The sequence below is a fragment of the Haliaeetus leucocephalus genome, unplaced genomic scaffold (assembly GCF_000737465.1).
Source record: "Haliaeetus leucocephalus isolate CR32 unplaced genomic scaffold, Haliaeetus_leucocephalus-4.0 Scaffold340, whole genome shotgun sequence".
Classification (NCBI taxonomy): domain Eukaryota; kingdom Metazoa; phylum Chordata; class Aves; order Accipitriformes; family Accipitridae; genus Haliaeetus; species Haliaeetus leucocephalus.
In genome coordinates this window covers 9,249,661-9,272,344 of record NW_010972776.1, presented here as the reverse complement: position 1 = coordinate 9,272,344, position 22,684 = coordinate 9,249,661, and the positions used below count along the sequence as shown (strand labels likewise).

At 49.0% G+C, this 22,684-nt stretch overlaps 1 protein-coding gene across 1 annotated transcript in view; it reads right to left on the bottom strand.

Moving 5' to 3' along the window:
• Positions 1 to 22,684, bottom strand: part of GPC3 (glypican 3) — a 152,926-nt gene that overhangs the window by 14,239 nt on the left and 116,003 nt on the right. Inside the window, exon 7 of the mRNA XM_010572549.1 lies at positions 12,384 to 12,537. Coding sequence (XP_010570851.1) covers positions 12,384 to 12,537 — 154 coding nt within the window. The remainder of the gene's footprint in view (positions 1 to 12,383; positions 12,538 to 22,684) is intronic.

Genomic DNA, 22,684 nt, shown 5'->3' with positions numbered 1-22,684 from the left:
TGCCATTAAAAACATTTAGAGAAGCGAACTAGAGGGAAAGACAGCAGCTGAACCTCCAAGATCAAAACCTGGTTTTCATTCCCTGGAAATACCAGGGTCAACAGACCTGGGGCACTGGTCTGAGGTCCAGGAGAAACCATTTAGTTTTGTTTTCTGGAGTGGCTGGAGATCATCCCTCAATGCTTCTGGGGTAAATAAAGCAAATGGGAGGTGAGTAAGGGGAATCAAACCCAGCAAGGAGATGCCTGGAGAGGGCAGACTCAGGACCTCCACCCCCAGAAGAGCTGCAAGACCCAAACTGCCCTGGACACATGCACCCGACCCCACCAGGGCAAAGCTTTCTGACTGCCACCAAAGCCCACGGCCGGGCAGGAACATCCCACCGGAGCCCAGGAGTGGAATGCGGTGCGTGCAAAGCCTTTGCTCCCTGCACCCGGCCATAGTGGCTGCCCTGGCACAGCCCACCCGTCTGGGATGAACGCCTCCCCCAAAAACGCCAGGCTACCACTGTGATATTCCCCCCGCCCCCCCAACCTGATACCTGCCACTGGCCCCACATTTGGAAAAATCGGTCCGCTGGCAAAAGCACCCCTGGACAGATGCAGCAGCTGTGGGGAGATGGCTGTGCGCAGCCGTGTGTTGGCTGCATGGTGCTGGGCACACCTTATAAAACCATAGAACGGTTTGGGTTGGAAGGGACGTTAAAGATCATCTAGTTCCGACCCCCCTGCCAAGGGCAGGGACACCTTCCACTAGACCAGGTTGCTCAAAGTCCCAGCCAGCCTGGCCATGAACACTGCCAGGGATGGGGCACCTCTGGGCAACCTGTTCCAGTCTCTCACCACCCTCACAGTAAAGAATTTCGTCCTAAAACCTAATCTAAATCTACCTTCTTTCAGTTTAAAACTGTTACCCCTCGTCCTATCACTACACTCCCTGTTAAAGTGTCCCTCCCCATCTTTCTTATAAGCCTCTTTTAGGTACTGGAAGGCTGCTCCAAGGTCTCCCTGGAGCCTTCTCTTCTCCAGGCTGAACAACCCCAACTCTCTCAGCCCGTCCTCATACTGGAGGTGCTCCAGCCCCCGATCGCCTTCAGGGCCCTCCTCTGGACCCTGACCCTCTTTTAGTCTTTGCAACGGCAGAAATAAAGCTACAAGTGCCAGGAAGGGAAATGGAAGGCGACAGCACATCAGATGGTCCCCGTCAACAGACACTGGAACACAAGCGGGGAAGTTTGCCCTTTGAGGGAAGGAGAGAGGAAAGCGTTTCGGGTATAAACGCATTCTTTCACATTCTCTGTGCTTGCCTTAGCAGATGATTTATGTGGACAAGAGAAGAGGAAGAGATACTGCAGGCTGTGTTCTGCGATGACTTTGGGGAGCACACAACTTTTTTTTTATTTAGTTTTTACTGGAATGATCTATACAGATCCAGAAGACTATGAGCAAATGTACTGAAGCTGCAAAGCAGCCGGCAGAGAGTTATCAGGGAGGCAGAGGATATTACTCAGACTCTGATAATAACCACCGGCTCCCACCTGCCAACTGCAGTCTGCCTAACACAAAAAAGTCTGAAAACAGGCTGCAGCAGATGTCTGCCTCCCCATGCAGGAAGACTGACTCCAGTATCCATGGGACACAAGCAACTCCAAAACAGCTTCGAGTCCAACAATTTTACAGAGACTCAAGACACTGAATTAAAACAGGAAGGAACGGGGGAAAAAAAAGGGAGAAAAAGGATGTGTATCACATTGCAGTTGTAATTTACATTTTAGAAATCCTGCCGGGACTCCTGCACTGGAGGTGACAGATGCCCTGGCAGTCTGTCCAGCTGCCAAACCCAACGCAGCCAGCGAGGTCCCACAGCAGCGAGCAGTACCTGCCACCACAATACATACGTCCTCACACATCATGGCATATAACCACCAAGGGAGCAGCCAGCCAAGGGACGCAGCAGCATCCCAGCACACAGCAGTGCGCAGGGTCCTTCAGCATCCAGCAAAGAGTCAGCCCCAAGGTGGTGCTTCGGGCACCAGCCCCCGGCTGCTCGGAGATGGGATACGCAGAAAGGAAGGAAGGAAGGTACAGGAAAGGAAAGGTGTTACTGGGTTTGCATCCAAAATCTGTGCTGGGCACAGACACAGCCTCCTGTGGGAGGGAAGGGCAGAGCATCATCCCAGGTCCCGTGGGAAGCAAGGAGCGAACAAAAAGCAGGAACAGACAGCAAGATGTTGTCAAGAGCCCCAAATATCATTGAAGACATTTTCTGAAACTACAGAAGCTGGTCAAAATGCCAGATTCCCATTCCCATAGAAAAGGGGAAACGTGCTACTGCTCCAAAGCAGAACAAAGGCAAAACACATCCAAATTTTCTGTTGTTTAAAAAAAAAAAAAAAAAAGGCAAGTTGACACACCACTCCAATGAAGTTCAATCAATTCATTTGGATTTCATTTTTTTCTGTGGTATAATTAAAAACATAATCTCAGGCAGACTTTTAGACAAGAAGCCGCTCTGGAGTGAAAGCTGACAGCATTACCTTGCAGTATGGGCAAGCAGGCTGTTGCTGCATTTCCCTGCTGCAGGAGCAGAGGAAAATGTTTCAATTTATTTCCAAAACAAAAAAATCCCATCCAAAACCCCAGCATGTTTCATTGCATCCCAGTTCCAGAAGAGAGGCATTTTCCAGCACAAAGTTTTCCCATCAGAAAGTTTCCAACCTGCCCTAAAAGCAACATGGGGAGAAATTAAATTTGGGGGTCAAGCCACTTTTGCCCCAAGTAAGATGCACCATAGACCCAGAAAAGCTGGCAAGTCCGGAGAACTTCAGAAGCACTCGCGCTGCCTGAAGTTTGTTGATATGGAAGAAAGCCATCTGGGCTCTCCTTAGAGCCGCAAAACCCCTGGGGCCGGGGATGGATGGCAAAGGCAGAGCGCAGCCACCGCGCGGGTAGGAGGACATCTCTCCTCCAGTTCACAGCTCATCCATCCCAGCCATGCGAAGGGTCGGGGATCTGCTGGGAATCGGGGGAGCCAGCGCTCGGATGGACACACCTGGTTCAGTTCATGTTACTCCTGGTGTCAGCCCCGGCAGATGCGCGCGCACGGGTCGGGACTAACGCACAACAGTCGGAGAGAGCTTCTGCCTGACGGATGATGAACCCCCGCTCCTGCAGCGCCCAGAGCGGCGCTGACTCAGTAAGCGGTCGTGTCCTGGTAATACACCGACCGATGAGTGATTTGCAGGCCAGACCCAAACGCGCTCTATTTTCATTCACAAAGCAAGGGGTGGGGAGAAGAGAAAAAGAAATGTGGATTAAAAATGCTGAGTCCTCAGAGATTTCTCTGGAGGAGCATCCTTCTCCCTGTTTCTGATATCTTTTTGGCAAGGACTAAAAAGACAGGCTGCTTCCTGGGCAGGTCTGTGTTTCCATCTGCTGGAGACCATCAACCACCAGTGCCAGGGCTCCAGGATCAGGCCCGTGCACGAATCCAGCACTGTATCTCCATTGATCTCATTTTGAGAGCTTCATCTTGGGCAATGCCTTTTCCTCCACCTGGGCTACAACCCATGACTTTCCAGGGAGCACTGCTGTTTGGAAAGATCCAGACGTCTTCCAGATATTTAACTCACAGCTTCATTTAGTCAGGCTTGATTAGTTCATAGATACATACACTTATATTTATGGAAAGATGTAAAAACTAATTTTCAAGAATGTGATGCTCCCGTCTGCAGCAAGTAGGAACCTGTCGGATCCCAGGTAAGGAGATTGCCGCTGTGTAGGCTCTCGCTCAACCACATCTAAGTAAACACCACGTCCCCAGAGCCTTCGGTTGCTGCCATAATGCGATGCTGCAACTTGCACTGCTAGGTCATTGCTCCAATATCCTATGTAAAAACAAACACATTTGTTCAAATTTGAAGAGGGGAACCGAGACATCAGGGGTTTTAAGGCAGTCTGGAGAATTTCAGCATTTCCCACTTTCTTCCCTTTAGGGCTGAAGAGTGGTCTGAAAGCTGTACTCAAAAGTTTTCCAGTAAGTGGTGGCTTCCATGGTCCCCCTGAAACATCATCTGTTCTCCTGGACACCTCCCTCAGGGCAAGATGATGGCCAGCAATGCAGCAGCCACAGCTGAGAGCCCAGGACCCTCTCCTAGACATTTTCAATGAGACAGGGCCACCTGGCCCAATGTTAATTGTGTCTCCAGTTATTCACATAGTTGTGTTTCCCCAAGACACTTTCTGGGCAGACACATGTCAAGCTCATCCCGAGCCAAGCTGTGTTTAATAGTCCTTGACGGACCTTAGTTCCATGAATTCGTCTTCTTGTGTCTTTGACTGCATGTAACCTTTGGGTGTCCCCACTGTGTGATGTTCCTCCTGTTCGATCCTTGCCGTTGCCCACAGCCAAATCCCCAGCACCATGGCGGTGTGCACCAAAGAATCCCAGTCTTGCTGAGCCCAGCCTTGTGTTCAGCTGGTGGCTGTGGTTTCTGAGCAGTACCACCGAGCAGTAGCTCAGCTATAGTGCTGTCCCGTGTCTGCTACCCTTCAGTAGTGCCCAGGTGGTCAAAGACACCTGAAGTATAAGCAGATATGACAAACTGCAGCACAATCCCAAGGACCAAGAGCTAATACGGGCACTCAGCACCCACCTGTCTATGCTCTGCATCAGGGCTAAAGACAACGCAGTGAGGTACGCCGATCCAGCAGCCCACAGAGAAGGGATCTCAACTGGACCAGCCTGTCCTGGACCACAGAGGAGTGGAAATGCTACCAGGAGAGAAGGCAGCCCTTCCCTCTGCAGTGCGCATCCCCCATTTTCTGAGACCAGCAGCCACAGCAGCCATGGGGCAAGAGAGGAACGGTCCAGCCCCGTGCCCAGAGGACCTCCCCATGATGTTTTACAGCTGAGTGCTGGCACACCAACACAAGTGCTGGGCACACGCATCGGCCAGCACGGCTGGGACACGCTCCAGGGCCAGCGTCCTTTCCCACAACACCGAGCAGGGCTGCGCCCTACAGCCTCGCTTATTACATCCCCATAATCGCTCTTATCAGCTTACCTGCAGTAAGGCATTAGTAAAAGCCAAGCCACTCATGAAAGGGGCACCCTCTCCTACGTGAAAAGTCAATCAACACGTTATATTGTTATCAGGCTGGCAGACAAACCTCTCTTTGTATGACAAACTGCGCAGATAGGAAGCCCTGACTATCAGCGTAAGGTTATCTTGTCGGTCCATTAGCAAGTAGCACCTGGTCTGCTTCTGTCTGAAATATTTCTTTATTGTTGTCCCTTAAAAAGAAATCCAGTTAAACTATTTTGTCTCTCCACAACGAAAAGCAGCACAAAAAGAAAAGCAAGTTTGTATCCGAGTCAGGAATTGTGTTTCCCAGCTTGGGAAGAATTCATGTGTTTTCAGCCACAGAAAAACAGATTCATCATCCTTTAAAGATAAGTATGACTATCACTATTGCAACTGGGCAGATTTTTGCATACTTGAAATTGTTTTGATGTGTTCAGTCATGTAAAATGCTGCACTTTGTAACAATTTAAAGATACATTAGCTCCCAAATTACACTGTTGAAAAGTATCTCCTTAGATGCTCTGGCATAACACAAACTTATTCAAACTTGCAATCCGACTGGAAGGTAAACCTCTTGCCAGCAGACTGGCATTATAAACATCTGGGACGGACAAGAAATCATAGATTTTCAAAGACTTTTGTGCATTGGTGCCTATAAGAGTAGAAATATCATCTCATCTGACCTTCAGTGTGTCTCCAACCCTTCAACCTCACCCAGTCACCTTACACTGAGCCCAAGAACCAGCCTCATCTGCACTGATGTGGGCTTCCAAAAGAAGAATTTAGGCCAACGTCTGCTCACATTGGGAATGTGATACATGTGATTTATGGATACGAGGATATCAGGGATTTACATGTCCTCTACTGATCTGGCTTTAAAAAAACTACTACATCATTCTTTGCTTTGGGTCAGAATGGACCGAGGCAGTGGAAGTCAGGTCCTAAAAATACCAGATATAAATTGCTCAGATGGACTTGGATCTGCAACCTGTAAAAGTAAAAAAAAAAAATAAAAATTGAAGAAAAATTGAAACCAGAAAAATAGAAGCATGGGATTAATATATCCAGCTGATTTACTTGCTGATTTCATAGATGTTTTTGCATATATGTAGCTTTTCTCAAAGTGCAAACTTATTCTGAGAGATTAATTTCTAGTTCTTCAGTTGTGGCCTTACTGTTTCTTTGAAGGAAATCACAACACAAAAGTTACAAGAACCCTTCAAAATGTATACATTATGTGAGGCCTGGAAGAGTCACAGCAGCACAAACAGCCAGCTGAAGGATGCTATAAATGAACCCATGTCTGAAAGTCACCAATAATTTTCCCAGTCTGTCAATAAAAAAAAATCATTTTTGCTGACGTCAAAAGTGAATTAATGAACTTGCCACTCAATTAAGAGCTTCAGCCAACTGCTACGTGTGACTCCCTCTCCATCTTCTAGCTTGTGTTTGGACAGTGACAAAGAATTCTTGACTTCCAACCAAATCTTTGTTAAAAGGAGAAATTTCAACAAACACAAACACTTGAAATAGAAAAGCAATAATCAAGCTATTGCACTGTTTTAGTTGGTATGATTCCAGCTCTCCCATCAGGATAATCTAGCTGACATTTGGCCTTGTCATTTTCTTGCCCTGGGATAGGATGAATGTCTTGTAAAACAGTATGCTTCTGCTACCCTTGCTTCAGCCGAGCATTCAACAGCACCCTCTTTGGAAAAAAAAAAAAAAAAAAAAAAGTTGCTGCTACAAAAATTATAGTTAAAAGTCCTAAAGCTTTTAGCAGAATAGAAAAAAACAGCAGAAGGACGCTGCGTCAAACCGACACGGCTCACCCCGCTGCGTGGGCCAAGGACAGGGCACCTCTGTCGAAGGCTGAGCGAAGACACGTACAATAAATATTGATATTGTACCCATGATATTTTTCAGCAGGACAATTCAAGCCTGCAGGCTGTACAGCGGGAAGGCACAACAGCCACGTGACCCCACGCTGTCAGCAAAATCCACACAGATAGGGACATTTTCCACCTGCAGAAGGAGTATTTTAAAAGTCAATCAGGTATTTGAAAACGGCAGACAGATGAACATCCCAAGACCCAGCACTAAATGGAGCAGAGCAGTATCAGCAGATACGAGCTGCTCAGATGCGGGCACCCTGAAGGCATTTGCAGAGAAGCGATCACCATAATAAAGGATGGGAAGACACGATCTTGTAAATATTTTAACTACTGTTGGTCTGTCTCCCAGCACATGCACGGAGCGAGCACCGGCAGACTCTGATCGCTCCTCCCAGGTTGGGAGCGTCCACTTTTCCAGCACGAATACTCACTTCTAAGGAAACTTTCCTGCAGGATTGGGCTGCAGAAACCAGGAGGGCTGTACCCAAAGCGACCCTGCCTGGCCTGCCATTCACAGCCGCTGCCTCGGCAGAGAAACCCACCCGTACCCATTTGCTCCCCATGAAAAAACAATTCACGTGTCATTGGAGCAGCAGCATCTCCAGTTCCCTGCCACAGCGGCGGGAGTGGAAGGAGCTCGGATTGATGGCACCTCCAGAAATAAACCTGGGAGAAAATGGGGTGACAAGAGGAAGGTGACCAAAGGCTGAGCTGTAGGAATGGCATCTCAGCACTGAGACCTCTAAAATGTGGAATGGTTTACTGGGACATTTGGAGATGTTTAAAAGCAGAATAGGATGAGAGCTGCAACTCACGGGGGTTCAGAGCAGCTTCCAAAAACGCAGTGAGAGGCAGAAAACACAGGGGTCCTGCTCCGTGCCCATGCAGGGCATGGCCACACGAACACGGCAGCCCCTTCTCTCTGGGAAGGTGGCTGCCGGAGACATCACCTGCTCTGCGACGTGCCTACATTCCTGTTTGGAAGCAACAACGCCTTTGTAGCATGTATGAAGGGGTTACCAACAAATGGCTTTTCCACCCAAGAAGAGACCATGCTTGGCCAGTCCAGAGGCGATGTTCAAGCCTGCAATTTGATGGGAGCACTCAAAAGAACCCTGCCGAGAGGATAAATCAGTGGAAAAGCAAGCCAGAAGCTATTAAAGAGTTACAGATCTGGGTAAATCAAGGGACACACTGTGCTGATCTTGACTTTCATCCAGTGCCTGGGTACAGCGCGGATTGCTGGAAACCCACCCAGAGGACCAGCCCACCCGGCCGGTCTGGCAGCACGTGGCGGCAGCCGGAGCAGCAAACGGGCAGGGTGCAGGAAAATTCGCGGCTTCCCCAAGGGCTCGAACTACAAACTCCCTCTCCCCTTTAGAAATAACCAAGGGAGAACAGAAAGGCAAAACTAAGTGCAGGTTATGCAGCAGGAACAGCCAGGCAGGGGAGCTGTTTTACACACACAAACTTGCAGAGCCATCTTTATATATCTTTATTGCACACATCTATCCTTACATATCTCATGGGATGAGGCCAACTTCCCTTCCCAGGACAAACTATTTCTATTTAATTCTGCCAAATCCATCTGTTCCCAAGACAACTTTTGTTACTGCCTAACACAGATATTTTGGAAGGGTAAATCTTCCCCCCTTGTCCTCCCCCCTCCCTGGTTACTGGATTGCTCAGAACATTCCCTGGGTGATGCTCCAGCCCCTTAAAAGGGATTTTTTCCTCCCAGCAAAGCTTGTGAGATGCCCAGGGGCACAGCATCCCTGTACAGGTGAGCTAGACCACACCACCTTTGCAAACCCCCCAAAAAGCCTGCACCTCCTCTCCCCCAGCGCCTGCTAAAGCCGCCCGTCCGGCGCAGGAGCCTCTCCAGCACCCATGTTTTATTTTCAGGCTTCCTGGCAACGAGCTTGTCGGTTATAAGTGGCATCTCGAGTGAGAACGCCGGAGGTGAGCTAATTAGTGGGTGGCTGTCTGGAGCGGCAGCGAAGCGCCAGCCACCCCAGGCTCTGTTTGCTTTGGGTGCCTGATGCAGGACGGCCGATCCCAGCGGGGTGTGAGCACATGTTTGTGTCGTAGAGCCTGGAAGACATTTGCACTGGCTCGTAATTTGGGGGAAAATACTATAATTTATTCGCAGGCATGATTTGCCATTGGTGTGGCATAAATATATGTGTGTGTATGTACGCAGCTCTATTTTTAGAGCTGCACGGCCAGGGTGCCGGCTCCACGGTTACTCCATTGACAAACAGGATGCGCTCGTCTCTGAGCTGGGAGGTTTTCAGTCCTCCCCCTTATTGTAAACATTATCTGCCTTCAAAATCCTTAATGTGTTGCAGATGTGACAAACAATAAAAGACCTATCATAAAAAAAAGCCTGCCATCTCTGTGTTTCCCACTGGGGCAACATAATAATGAATTTATTAGCATATAGGGCTCACCAACATATGTTTATAGTCACTCACAAACTTTTGACTTGACAGTTTACAAGTATGTTTAAATCATTAAAGTTTAAGTTGACTGTCCAGTTATTACAGGCTCATTATAAATAGGAAACAAAGGTTACATTTTATACAACAGGTGATAAATCAAAACTAGTCTGTATTCGAGACTGACTTTTTTTTTTTTCCTTTTGCTCTTTTTTCATCTCTACATTTTCAAGGCCTTCTGAGGGGACATCTCGGCGAGGCCAGGACCAAGCAGCTGTTTGCAGTTAGCCAGCAGGATCAGCGGCACCCACACCGGGGAGCAGGAGAAACTCCCGCTGCATCCAAGAGATGCAAAGACCTCGGAGGTGGCAAACTCTGCCAATGCTTTCACTCAACCGATGGCCAAATTCATGCTAGCCCAAGGCACCCACCTCTCCTCTTCCCCAAGGCATCGCCAAGTCCATCTGCGAGGCTTGGGTAACCCTTCGCAAGGGAGGAAATCTCTGCTGCTATCACGGGGCCAAAGAAATTTCCTCCTGAGCTGAGCAAAGCCTCTGAGAAAAGGAAAGTAAAGCACCCAAACTGCATTCCCGGACTGCAAACCTCCAAGGGTTGGCAGAGGCGGTCAAACACGCTCAAAGCGGGTTTTGGGGTTTGACCACTGCGCTATGACACAGACCCCCCCCAGCCATCCAGCCGTGTTCCTGCCTTAACACTGCAGAGCATCCATCACGGGGTAAAACCTGGGAGTCAGTAACTCAACCCCAGCCGCTCCCGGTCCTTTCTGCCTCTACTATGGGGTAACCACCTTGGGAAGGAGAGAGATAAAGCCACACTAAATGTAAAAGTTCATTTTGTAAACTATTTCCAGATTTCAAAGCCTGGCATCATTTCAAATCAGCATGCTAACCTAAAATTTAGAATTTGTGGAAAGGGGAGAGGGGAATGTGAAACGGTTTCTGGTCCCTTTTATTTCGTGCTATGGACATGTGATATGATGGAAAAAAAAATTAATTGAAAAATACCCTTTCAAAGTAAAAAGAAATATCATTCTCAAAAATGTTGAAAGTGAGTATTTCCACACCATCAGCAACTTTGCCTGGGCTTGTTTCCAACATAAAACTTGAACAGAGTCACAGTTTCTATCCAATACCAACCAAATAGGATTCTGTCACTGTCAGATCAGCTTCGCCTTTCTGCTCTAAAGCAAAACATGAAAAAAAGAGTATTACGGCATGGGCGAGTGAGGAAGAAGCAGAAAGTCTCCCTGACCACCCTGATGGCACAGCTCGTGTCCTCTGAGGCTAGTCAGTGCCTAAAAGCTGCGTTAGACAAACCTCACGCTCTCAACAACTTGAAAGACTTAACCTGCCAGGAACACAATGCCCCAAAGCCACTGCTGCTTTAAAGTTAATATTTACCCATCCTGTAGCAAAGGCAGCAGCAAACATCCTCCAGCAGAGTAGCACCGGGAGGACAAGTCCTCTTTTCCTATTACATGTTCACATACTGCAGTGACAAGAGAGGTCTAAATTGCTAGACAGGCAGGTTGTCAGGGAGATCGATACAGAGATTAAACTAGACTAGAGGCAGAGAAAGGTAGAAAGGCTTATATACCCAACTTCAGAGATCACTGATGATATTATTGGGAAGGCTATAAGAGGAAATTAGAAACACATTAAAAATAGCACAAAGGTGTGACACAAAGATCACGGAAAATGAAACACGTATCTCTGCTCTCGACTCAGGACGATGTGGATCACCTGTACTTCTTTAACGTACACTTTGATATTTAGTTCCTGGATGAAATAAAGTACATTTTATCCTTCTCCGAATTCTGTATTTCTCTTTCGGACTTGGATTGGATGACTTAAAAAGTCTTTTCTTTCCCTTACACAATATTTGAATATATGTATTTTATATATTTTACATAATGTGTCAATAATGTTTGATATGAAGCTGGCATTTAATATTTCAGCTCTCACTTCATTAAGGATATTTTAATTATCCCAGACCAATGGAAGGGAATTTATAAACATCTGTGCTTCGTTTAAGAGTCCAAATTTGCCTCTTAAACTTCAAAGCTGTAAAGCTGATTTTATCCAGGTTCAGTTGTCTGGTCTCTCAAACAGCACCGCGTAGCACTGTGACCAGCATTAATTGGGCCAAGCCTCCAGCCCGCAAACCCACGTCCAACAGGCACCGCTATCTTGCTCAGGCGAGCAAAACAGATGATGCTGCTGAGCTCCACAGAGCCAGGAGCAGGATGACAGTGGTTAGTGGGTCGGGGAGAAGGCACATGCCGACAGCATTTGTGACTGCCCAAGTCACAACCGGTCCTTTGCTTTCTCCTCCCGATGAGTGACCAGGCACTACCTTACTAATAACGTAGCCTCGAAGTACTAGGAGTGCCTCATGGCTGTTTTCAAAGTAACCAAAGACATGACACGTACTGGAAAGCAATGCAGTTTTAGGCTCCTGAGTACCTAAATCACTTCTGAAAAATGAGCCTGAGTTATCTGTAAAAAAATGACCATGGGGCTCTAAACCCTAGGTCAGAAATAACCATCGTTTGGTGCAGTCGAACAATCCTTACCGACTTTCTGATGTCCTCTAGAAAGCAGAAAGGCTCATGACCGTGGGCAGCAGTGGGAAGGAGAGAAGAGGGTGACTCTGGGACTTACAGCAGGTTTGCAACCTGTCTCGAATCCCCTCCCACGGGTTGCCCTCAACACACCCCTGCAAAACCGACCTGGAAAAGCAGCGGCGTTACTTCTCCAGCTGCCGTCCCTGCTGGCACCGAGGCCAGCCAGCACGACGCTGAGCACGAACAGCCTCTGAGCATCGGCGGTGCCTGCGGCGAGCGGACCCGAGCAGACCCCAGAGAGCAGCTCCCCGCGCCATCACCAAGACCGACAACCCCCAGAGGGGCAGCCGCTGCAGGACCACCGGCCCCATCACCTGCTAAGAACCGGAGCTGGTTCCTCACTCGCAGCTCTCCGTCGCCGGAGCCTCCGCCGCAGTCATCTTCATCGTCGCAGTCTCCGCTCTCCTCCTCCTCCTCCGGGGTTTTGCCTGGAGCTTTTCGGTGGAGCGGAGCCATCCCTTTGAGCAGCTGAAAGGCATGAGGTGCCACAGTCATTCAACAGCTTCCCTCCACCCTGCCTACCGCATCATCCCACTCTCGCAGGGGGACGGGGTGACAAGAGGGGGACGGGGCTCAGAGGAGCCTGGACAGTGGGACAGGACCCCGTCGCGCTCCTCATGCCAAAGCACTGACGAGCTCAGGTTCATTCATGGACAAAGCTGCACACAAAACCTCAACCGAAGAAACAAAAGGAGGAGGAAAAACCACACTGAGTAACTCTGCCCTTTGGCTTCTCCCCAGCGAGCATCACACGAGCTGGAGCACGTCTACCAGCCCTGCGAGACCCCAGTGCCACCCAGGCTCAGGCGGCAGCTACGTGTCCAGAGTTAGGCCAGATGGGGCAAAAAACAGCAGCAAGAGGAAACTCTGTTTGGGGATTCTCACTGCTTTCAGGGACTACCTCCCATCTGAGAAGTAACACATGTGAAAGGAAACGGCAAATCTCTCAGGTCCTTATGGCGCCCCACAAAAATAACCTAAAAATCTCATTCCTCACTCTTGAATTGCAGAGGATGCTAGCTGAAGTTTTGGGATAGCCAAGCGACAAAACGCAAGGATCTTTTAAAAGACCTTTTAAAGCTGAGTCCTAAGTAACGGTGACAGGTTGCACATCCCAGACACGGGGACCCGAACACCTCCACTGAGCACGGGTCAGGACTGCTTTCCAAACAGGGGTGGGAGCTCCCCACGCTGCCCCTTCACAGCACACGGAGGGATTAGACGCATTTTAAGCTATCGGTTTCCTCTTCCCGCTGACTTTCCCGATTTTGCTGTTGCTGAAAGCAGCCAGCTATTTCATCAGATCCACTTTGAAAAAGTGTGAGTCAGCCGGTTAATATATGCTGAAAATTTCTATCACTACCACTCTGCTGTTAAAAGCCTTCTTGAATTTAATCTCAGCCCTAAAAAAAAAAATAATGAAAAGGATAAGTAACAGAGAAGATATTGCAAAATGGGAGCTTTCGGCATACTTCACGGGTTTAGTTAGTTCCATCTATTGCAGCAATATGCATGCCTTTCAAGGCATTTTTTAATATCTGGAATCTAGGTTATATTTTTAAACTATTAAGCTAGCCTTAGAAAACAGTTTCTAAAATATTTAGCTGCTGAAGTTTATACAGCCTCGGAGGAATGCTTTCAGCATCTGGCTCGCTCTGTCCACGGCAATGTCCACATACCTTACTGTTTATATTAGAGGAGCATAATGTAATGAAAAACAAATGGCTCGATGTGAGACCCCTTTGGGTTCCCCGGCTGCATTAAACAACGCAGAAAAGTCCGCCCAGCGTGACAGCCGTGCTGGGTCCTGCATCCATGGTAGGAAGCAAAACGCAGCTCATCTCCCCAAAACTCAGGGGATGCGTTTCAATGGCCTTCAACAGGCTTTGGCTCAGACTGCTTAAGTTCACTTTTCAGGAACCGCATTTTATTTAGACATATACACGCCTTTCCCAGAATATGGCGTAACAACAAACAAACAAACAAAAAGGCAAATGCAGCGCTGGGGGTAGCACAGGGAAGACCTCACACAGGAACCGAACACGCCGACTGCTCAAGCCTTTACACCATCACTTGTATATCTCTCCTCAAAATGAAGCCCGCAGCTAACAGCAGTCCTCAGCACACTGTATTATCAGCTTGAGGTGGAATGAGAGTCTCCCACGCATAGCAGCTAATTTCAACATGCACCAGTTTGGACCCCTTGCCCCAGTGCACCATTGCTAAAAAACCAAGCCCATAATGGTGGAAGGGGACCGCAACTGCCCAGCGGCAGGACGCTCACTGCTCTGCATCCAAGGCATGGAGCAAGCCAGCCGGGACCCCACCGCGCAGCTCAGCGGCACAACTTTCATCACTTACCCGAAACAGCAGAGGAACTTTCTGGCAGAGCGAATTAAGCTTTGGGATATTTTCAGATTTAATAAGCTCAGCGGGGGGCAAAGGAAAATCAGGATTTTTCAATTGTGTGTTTTCAAACATTAAAATTACTGAGCATTTCTTGTATTACTACTTTTTTCTTGGCATGCCACAAATTAGCAGCTTAATTTCTCCGCCTTCGTAGCCACAACAAAACAGGGACTTTCTGAGAAACGCCGCACAGGCCCCGACTTTGGATTGAGTGAACGTGACATCCCTGCGCCACGTTGCTCCTTCCTTTTCCAGGACCAAAGTTCCATCCTCAGTCACGCGCTCCCCGGCTGCCGAGAACCACACAGAGGTTCAATGCGTCAAATTTCGCAGCTGGCTCTAGGAGAAATGAAGCCCACGACACAAAGCCGACTGTCACCGTCAGCAGGAGACCTGGTGTGGGGTGGAAATCCCACCCCGCTCCACGGGCACATCCTGACCCGGGAATGCTGTCGGATGCCTCAGCTTCAGCCAGAGCAGCAGCCACAGTCCCACTCATCAACCATTACACAACCTCCCCAATGGTCTGCACGCTTCATGAAATTATATTTGGTGGACTGAACATAGATTCCCCATCCTTAAATAGCAGGCGGAGCTGACTGTACCCTAACATTACAGTTTATTCATGTCCTGTGGTTTAAAGCCTATGGTAAGAGGCAGGAAAATATATAGTCTGGTGATCACTAAAGTAGCATGTAACAGTGAGATAGCTTTAACTTAATCACAATCCGTCCAGCTGTAAGAGTTTAGAGTCGTATGTACTCTTCTTTGCTAAACCATAATGGCAAAAATACACTATAATGTACCCAATGTAAACTAGAGCACTAATTGTGGGAGTCCACGCGCACACACGCATCTCCGAGGTGTCTGCAGGGCGTTCGCCTCCCATCTGCACAACCACCACAGAATCATTTAGGTTGGAAAAGACCACCATGCCAGGAAACACACGGGGGCCACAGCCTTTGCTCCTGACTACAAGCTCCACCAGCTCAGACGTGCATCAGTTTTATTTCCAATCCCATCCCTTTTAAACCACGACCCTCCAGACGGGTAGGGAGGGCAGCGCCGCGGTACCTCCGCGGCCGCATCAGCCGCCGGGGCACCGGCACGAGGGACGCCGGCCAGCCCCAGCTGGTCTCCATATACATCTTTGTTGCTCGGCTTGTCCTGTGGTCTCCCTACAGCTTAAGAAACAAGCCAGATGGGAAGGGTGCACCGAGCCTTTCTGCAAGGAAAGCTCCCCAGGGCATCCCAGCGTGCTTTACACAATTATTCATAACCGTACAGTGACCAGACAAAAACAGATGCAGCAATGTGGGGTAATGACTCAGCTGGATTTGGATGGGCCACCGTATGTTGAAATCTTTATAACTCCTCATTCTTTACAACCACTTTACTCAGAGCTCACCATCCCACCAGCCCACTGAGCCACCTGGTCTTGTTTTTCCAATTTTAACATAAACAGTGAGAGCTGCAACATACTTTTTATCATTAATCTTTCGTCTCCGAGAAGAAATCAGCATTGTGTTTCTTGGACTGTAGTTTAATAGCTGTTTTCTCCTTTTGGAAACTACGCCCGTGGTATTGCAAATACCAATTTGAGCAATACCCAAAATGGTGCCCACAAATTCAGATAAAATATCGGCTGTGAGCTACAAGCACTGTGCTCCTTTAGGGCAGAAATCATCCCTTTCAACATACTTCAAAAATATGTAAAGTAAAGAGAACAGCCAAACAGATTATTAAGGGGAATAGAAGACTTTTAGAAAAACATTTAATTCCTTCATGAGTTTAGGGGAGAAGTCTGATTGATATTTGTAATCTTTTGGTGGACAGAGCTGTCATTTAATTTAGCTTGCATGACTGAAAGAATTTAATAAAAGTGTTCCATAGAGTTTTGCTGAAATTCTTCGCATGTTTTTAGTAAGCCTCTGGAATACGATCAAACCTAAAAAGCTGGAGAGGACGGAGACTGAACTTGCAGCTAAAATAATATTCAGAATTGTAATATACGCTTAATAATCAAGTATTCACATCCAGCAGAAAAAGTGCCTTAGTGCAGAAACTCCTCTGGATCCCCAGCCGTGTGTCCATGTGCTGCTTGGCATCATGAAGGGGACCTGGGAACTCAACCCAGTAGCGAAAACCAGCCCCTGGCTCTGCTAGAAACCTCTCAAAACTCAACCAAACCCATCGACTCATGACTGCCTGCAAAACTTGGGATGCCTTTCTTCAGGAACCTCGGTAAGAAAGAGTTTTGGAGAAGCAAAGGTGCTATTTCCCCTTGCATCACGCAAGCCGCCCGCTCCAGCCACACACTTTTGGGTATCCGACACAGATGCCGCTGTACTTCCCACACAACTCCCGAGATTCCCAACAGGTCAGGTTTTTCTATTTTAAATTCCAGCCTGCTGAAAACATTGTTTTGGGGGGAGAAAAGCTAGATCTTATGGCCAATCCCAGCCTTGAAATCTGCAATAATGAATAATTTATGGGTGGCTTTTAAATCAGGGCAGCATCATGGGAAACGTGCAGATTTTCACACGATACTGTTCCCTGTTAACAGCTCATTACAATGTACAGAAGTATATTCCCATTATGAAATACAGCTGGGGTTGTTTTGCTTACGAAGGTCATTATCTGATCACAAGCAAGAAGCGGGGAAAGGAACCCATTTTAAAAGGCTGAAGTTGTGGACTTTTTGAAAACTCATGTGTTTTGAATTTTGTGGCCTGATCATACACAAGCATGCAACAGGAGAATCGATTCTCTCCACTTCCTCTGCTTATTAGCCCTGGAAGTAGCATGGAAGAAATTATCTTTTATTAGCAAATACTTTCTTTATTATTTAACCAACCCTCATCATGAGATTCGCCGGTGCCCTCCACTCCACTTCCCTATTTCCCAGCTCCATTCGGTTTATCCTTTCTGTGGACAGGGGCTTTGGTGCCACAGGAGCGTACACCAGCAGGAACTCAATGCAACATCACCAGCACCATTTTCACCGCTTCTTTCCAAGCTCTAGAGAGCTTTCCCCATCTTGGGTGGCAACAAAATGCAACGCATATTACAGAAAAACTCAATGTTCCCTGGCACTGAGCACCAAACACCATATAAAAATGAGGATATTTAAAACTTAAAAAATATCTGTAAACACCAGGATCTGTACTTCTGTCTTGCAAGAGCGAACACATGCGCATGTGCACCCAGGCGGGCATCGCTGTTCTTCTGACCACAACATTAGCCCACGGACAGAAAAGCCCATTTTGGCAAGAGGACACCCGAAATGTGGTTTCCTTACGGCCCTTCCAGTTGGATGCACCTTGGCAGCACAGATGTGGCAGAGAAGAAACCTGTTCCTAATTGTACTCCTATTTCAAGCTCAGCACAACAAGGAGCGATCGCTAATCAAACATTAATAAAGTGGAAGTAGGCTTTGGAACTGGAAAAATCATTTTCAGTGCTTGGAAAAACAAGTTGGGCACGTCAGCTGTTTTATCAGCTGCTCTAAAAGCAACTTCTGCACTTCCCCGTGCTGCCTGCCTCGAGATGTCACAGGTTTTGTACTGCTGAAGCCGTACTCGGCAGCGCAAGCCCCAGGCAGCACCTCCTGCCTGCTCCGGGCAGGGTGGGCAAGGGACAGCCCTGGGGTGCCCTCCCCACGTGCAGCTCTTGGGGCTCCACACCAGCCCATGGCAATGAGTGCCAAAAGGGGTGAACCACCACTCTGAGTTTATATTGTGGCTCTTCAGCCATAAAAACGTTTTAGTCTTTACTTCTAGCACTCAAAATACCATCTCCTGGAACAGGAAAAATTCCTACCGTACATCACCCAGTGTCTACTGGCGCAGCAGAACCCCCTTTACTGCCTTCACAGGCTCCAGAGGAGATGCTCTCAGCTGCCAGTAAATCAGTTTTACCGGTCACTCTCCTGATAGCACAAAGAACTTGGTGACAGCAGTGAATTATTGGCCAAAGTGTGGCCCTACTTTATGGATCATCAGCTTAATTCCAGATTAGCGATCAAAACTGACAACATCCCTATGGGTAAAGGAAGACAGATAAAGACCCCTAAGTGCTGGCAGTAATTAAAATGAGTCTGCACTGGACAGTAAATCTCTTTCGGCAGCAGAAGAGGCTGCCAAGCCGTTATGAATTGCTCTGGTTTGGTGATGGCAGGCTGATGCCCGGAGAAGATGCTCCCGCGGATGCAGAGGTTAAGCCCTCGCTGGCACCACGGCAGGCAGAGGGGCCGGCTCCTGCCCACTCTCCCGCAGGCAGGGGAGGTGTCACTTCCCCCACCCGAACAAATGCTCATTCATCACAGGGCACATGCGAAAAAGAGATTACTCAGGCTTTACGATCAGCTCATTCACCTTATATCCAGTTCCTTCCCCTTCCACCCCGCAGCTATTTATGGCTTGTTTTTGTGCGGCAGTAGGAAGGAACAGGACGGTGTGGGTGCTGAGCAGGGCTGCGAGGTCCAGCCCAGCCTGCTGGGGACCTGGGCAGTCCCCGTCTGCTTCTGGCTCGTCCCCTGAGCCCCGCATCAATGCCAATGCTGGAGAAATGCTGCTTTTCTCTTTGTGAGCTGCTACAGCTCCTTCTCCTCCCTTGCATTTCTGAGACCAAACTATCACTGGTCCTTCAGCATCCCCTCCTACACACCGCCACCCACCTCGATCAAAGGCAGACATCCCTCAAACTCCAAAAACCCAATCATTAAACCAACCATTGAACACATGGTTGGACCAGGCAGTAGGTGATGCCTTCAGCACCTTGCTGGAGTATGCCTGGACCTTTTCCTGCCAGGATCAGACAGACTCCTACGAGCTACCACGTTTCTAGAAGTGCCGTAGGAATGCAGCTATGTACTGCAAACACTCCATTCCAGCTCTTCTTCACTTTGCCTGGGCTGACCTGCATCATTTCCTCAGTCCCAGTCTCTGCCATAGGGCCCATAACTGCTCCAGATCTGGTCCTACTCACACTAGAGCATCTCTTGAGGACATCTGGTGCACAACCCAGGAAATCTCTACCTTGATAAAGGGGAGCAGAATGCCACGTTAATACTGTGGGTGCACTTTTAAACCTGCATCAGGGAAAGAGCTGGTATTTCAAGAACATCTGGGCTTTCAGGCTGCCTAGAAGAATTAAATAAGGAAAGAAAGTCACCAAGAGAGCTGTCCCCACCAGGCACATAACCACCCATGCCTGTTGAGGGTGGAAAAGGCACTGCAAAGATGCTCCCTTCCTTGCTACCTGCAAGGGCTGTCTGCCTCGACCCCTTCCCACACCATTTCTTCACTGGCATTGTATCCATGCTCCTCCTCCCCCAAAAGTTTCTCAGTCTCCTACCAGCAGCCCCAGCTGCCTTCCCCTCTCCTTTCCACCCGCTCTGCGTCACTAGACAGGAGAACCTGGACCAATTTCTCCACTTGTCAAGCTGCCACCCCTCAGGGGGTTGGCAACTGAGTGAAGGAGGGGTGTGGGAGCCTACATGGGCCAGGACCCATCACTTCTATTATCCATATTTTCCATATTTTGTTTAGTTATGTTGGAGCAGAACCCCGCTCCGCCATCCAAACACCACTCAGGAAGGCCCAAAGCACACGTCACCAGAAGATAAAACATGAGACAACAAGCAAAGCCGGAGCACAAGGAACAAGAAGACAACATGGGTAGAGGTGGAGCAATCAACCACCTCATCACCATCACATCCTTCAGGCATCTGAGCAGGGATGGCCTGGAAGAAAGTTGCCCTAGATGCAAAAGCACGTAGGAAGACATGTAGGGATCATACCCCCTTGAGCCACCGGCTAAAAAAAGCCCCACGTTTCTGCAGAGGGGGACCAGCGTGCCCAAGGCAGGGTGTGCAGCAGCCTCCTCACCGCCCAGCTCAGCCCAGCCCGCGTCGGAGCGGCTGCGAGATTTCCTCTTGGCTCAGGGTCTGGCACACGTGGCCGCTCTCCGGCTGTCAGCGACGTCTGCCGGGGCTGCCTGTGAGACAAACATCTCGTCCTTGGCACCAGGTAGGAAACGAGCTGAGAACTGTGCCGGAAGGAATTTTTTCCCCCCTTCTCCTTCTGCAACACAAATGAGAGGCAAATCTCTGTCCCAGCCTCTTCCCTCTTTCCGTAAAAGCTCCCAGGGGAGAGGGACTTCTCATATCATGTATTTTTGTACACAATGTTGTCTTGTACAGAGGTTTCTGCTGGAACACCAGCCCCTGTCACCCTGCGGACAACCTGCCCTCCCAGGGGGGCTGCTCTTTCGAGCTTTACTTTTGCATTCGCTTCACCCCAAGGCACCGAAAGCCCAAAAAGCAACGGCAAGCAGTTCTGCTGAAGGTCCCCAGCTCCACAGACCTGTCACAGGGGACTGAACAACTGCCTCGTAAACCAGTTACCTTCTACCAGACAAGACAACCCCAGTGCAGGGCTAATTACCGAGCCCTTGATTTCAGCAGAGACTTAAATCAGGCAGGAGGAGGAGGACTCCACGCCAACCCCCCCCCAAACCTGTTAGCTAGGGAGGAGCGAGCAGCCGGTCTGCCCTCCCTGGGGAACCACTGGACGTGCTCCTTGGGAGCTGGGGGGCTTGGTGGCCTCCAGCGTGCCATGGCCACCTCTGCCACCCGACAGCCACCGGCTCTGTCCTGCATGGAGAGAAGAGCACGGGGTCCACAGGCAGGATGGGACTGGTGCTGCTGGGGAAGGCACCCAGCTGGAGCGGGGAGCCCCGAGCCCCAGGCCCCGCTGCCACAAGTATTTATGCACTTCACATTAAACAGGCATTCAACTGAGACAAACCAGACCAGAATTAATCCCGGGAACGGGGTCTCTCCAGCCTCCATGATCCCTAATTAACGGCTGATGGCTGGGCTGGCTCCTGGGCAAGGTCACAGCTCTCCTCTGCATTCAGAATGTAGCTGCTGCTTGCTAAAACCCAAACAGGAGAAATTTAACTTCACGGACACAGCTTCTCCAGTGTCAATATTGGCACCTGCCTCCTAGGATGGGTCTACAAACAAGGATGAGGAAACATCCAGGCTCCAGCACGGGCACTGCTGATGTGCTGGGGTGCAACTCATCACCGATACCGAATGTACTCAAAACAGAAACAGACCCTGCAAGGCTCAGACCTCCAGAGCTGCAGGCAAGAGGCAGGAGGAGCCCTGCCTGGGGTGGTTCTCCCACACTGATGCACAGCCACTAACTCAGCAGCTGAAGCAAGTCGGCATTTAAATTAGGTTCAAAGCTGGTGACTTTATACCCTCCCCCAGTGAGACCCAACACCCGCAGAGGAAGCCCTGAAACACACCTACATGAGTCTCACCCTCAGCATTTAGGAGCTATGTGCTGCATGAAAAGGTCAGTAAACTCCTTCTCCACTCGTAGGCAGGAGGCATTCGAGGGGTCCTGCCAAAAATAAAAAGTAACTTCCTGCCCATCACGGTATTTCTTGATGGCTCGAACACCTATCCTCTGCCAGCTGCCTCCCACCTCCCCTGCTGACCATGCTTCGCAAGACAGCATCTTCTTACATGTTTCCTCAGAAAGGCCAGCCAAGAACATTTTCTTCTTTTGAATATCGTTCCCTCGCAATACAGTCGAGCAAGGCCATAGGCAATAAATACTGCTGCAACCTAAACTTCCCTGTTTGCTCTCAGTTTTATGTGCTGCAAGGGCCATCTCTCGCAGCATGTGCTCCTACAGCAAGAGCACTAAAGTATATCCCAGCCTTTGCAGTCTGTTACGTGTCAAAACCAAGCTAAGAACTTTAACGAGCAACAGCATTAACTGAGAGAGTCCTGAGCCGTGAGGGTTATTTTCACCTGCCACAACGCAGACAGGTCAAAGCAGTCTCACTGACCGGAGACAGGGTTTGCCAGCACAGACATCTGCCTAATTACAGACATCTGCTTCATCAGCAGGTATAACAAAAGCAGCAAGATTACAAATTATTCATTACCCAAAATGTACAAAACCTCTTGCACTTTCTGACAGCAGCACAGCTTGGATGAAAGCCGCAGCGGTCTGTGCCGGCTGCTGCCTCCACGGAGGGGGGATAGAGCATCAGGAGAGGTCCCAGGACCAGCCTCGGCTTCTTACCAAGCCAAGCCAGTGCTTTAAAAAAAAGGACCACCCTTTCCCAGAGCAGGATTGCTGGGTGGGGTGTAGGTCTGATACCCCTTCTACTTCAG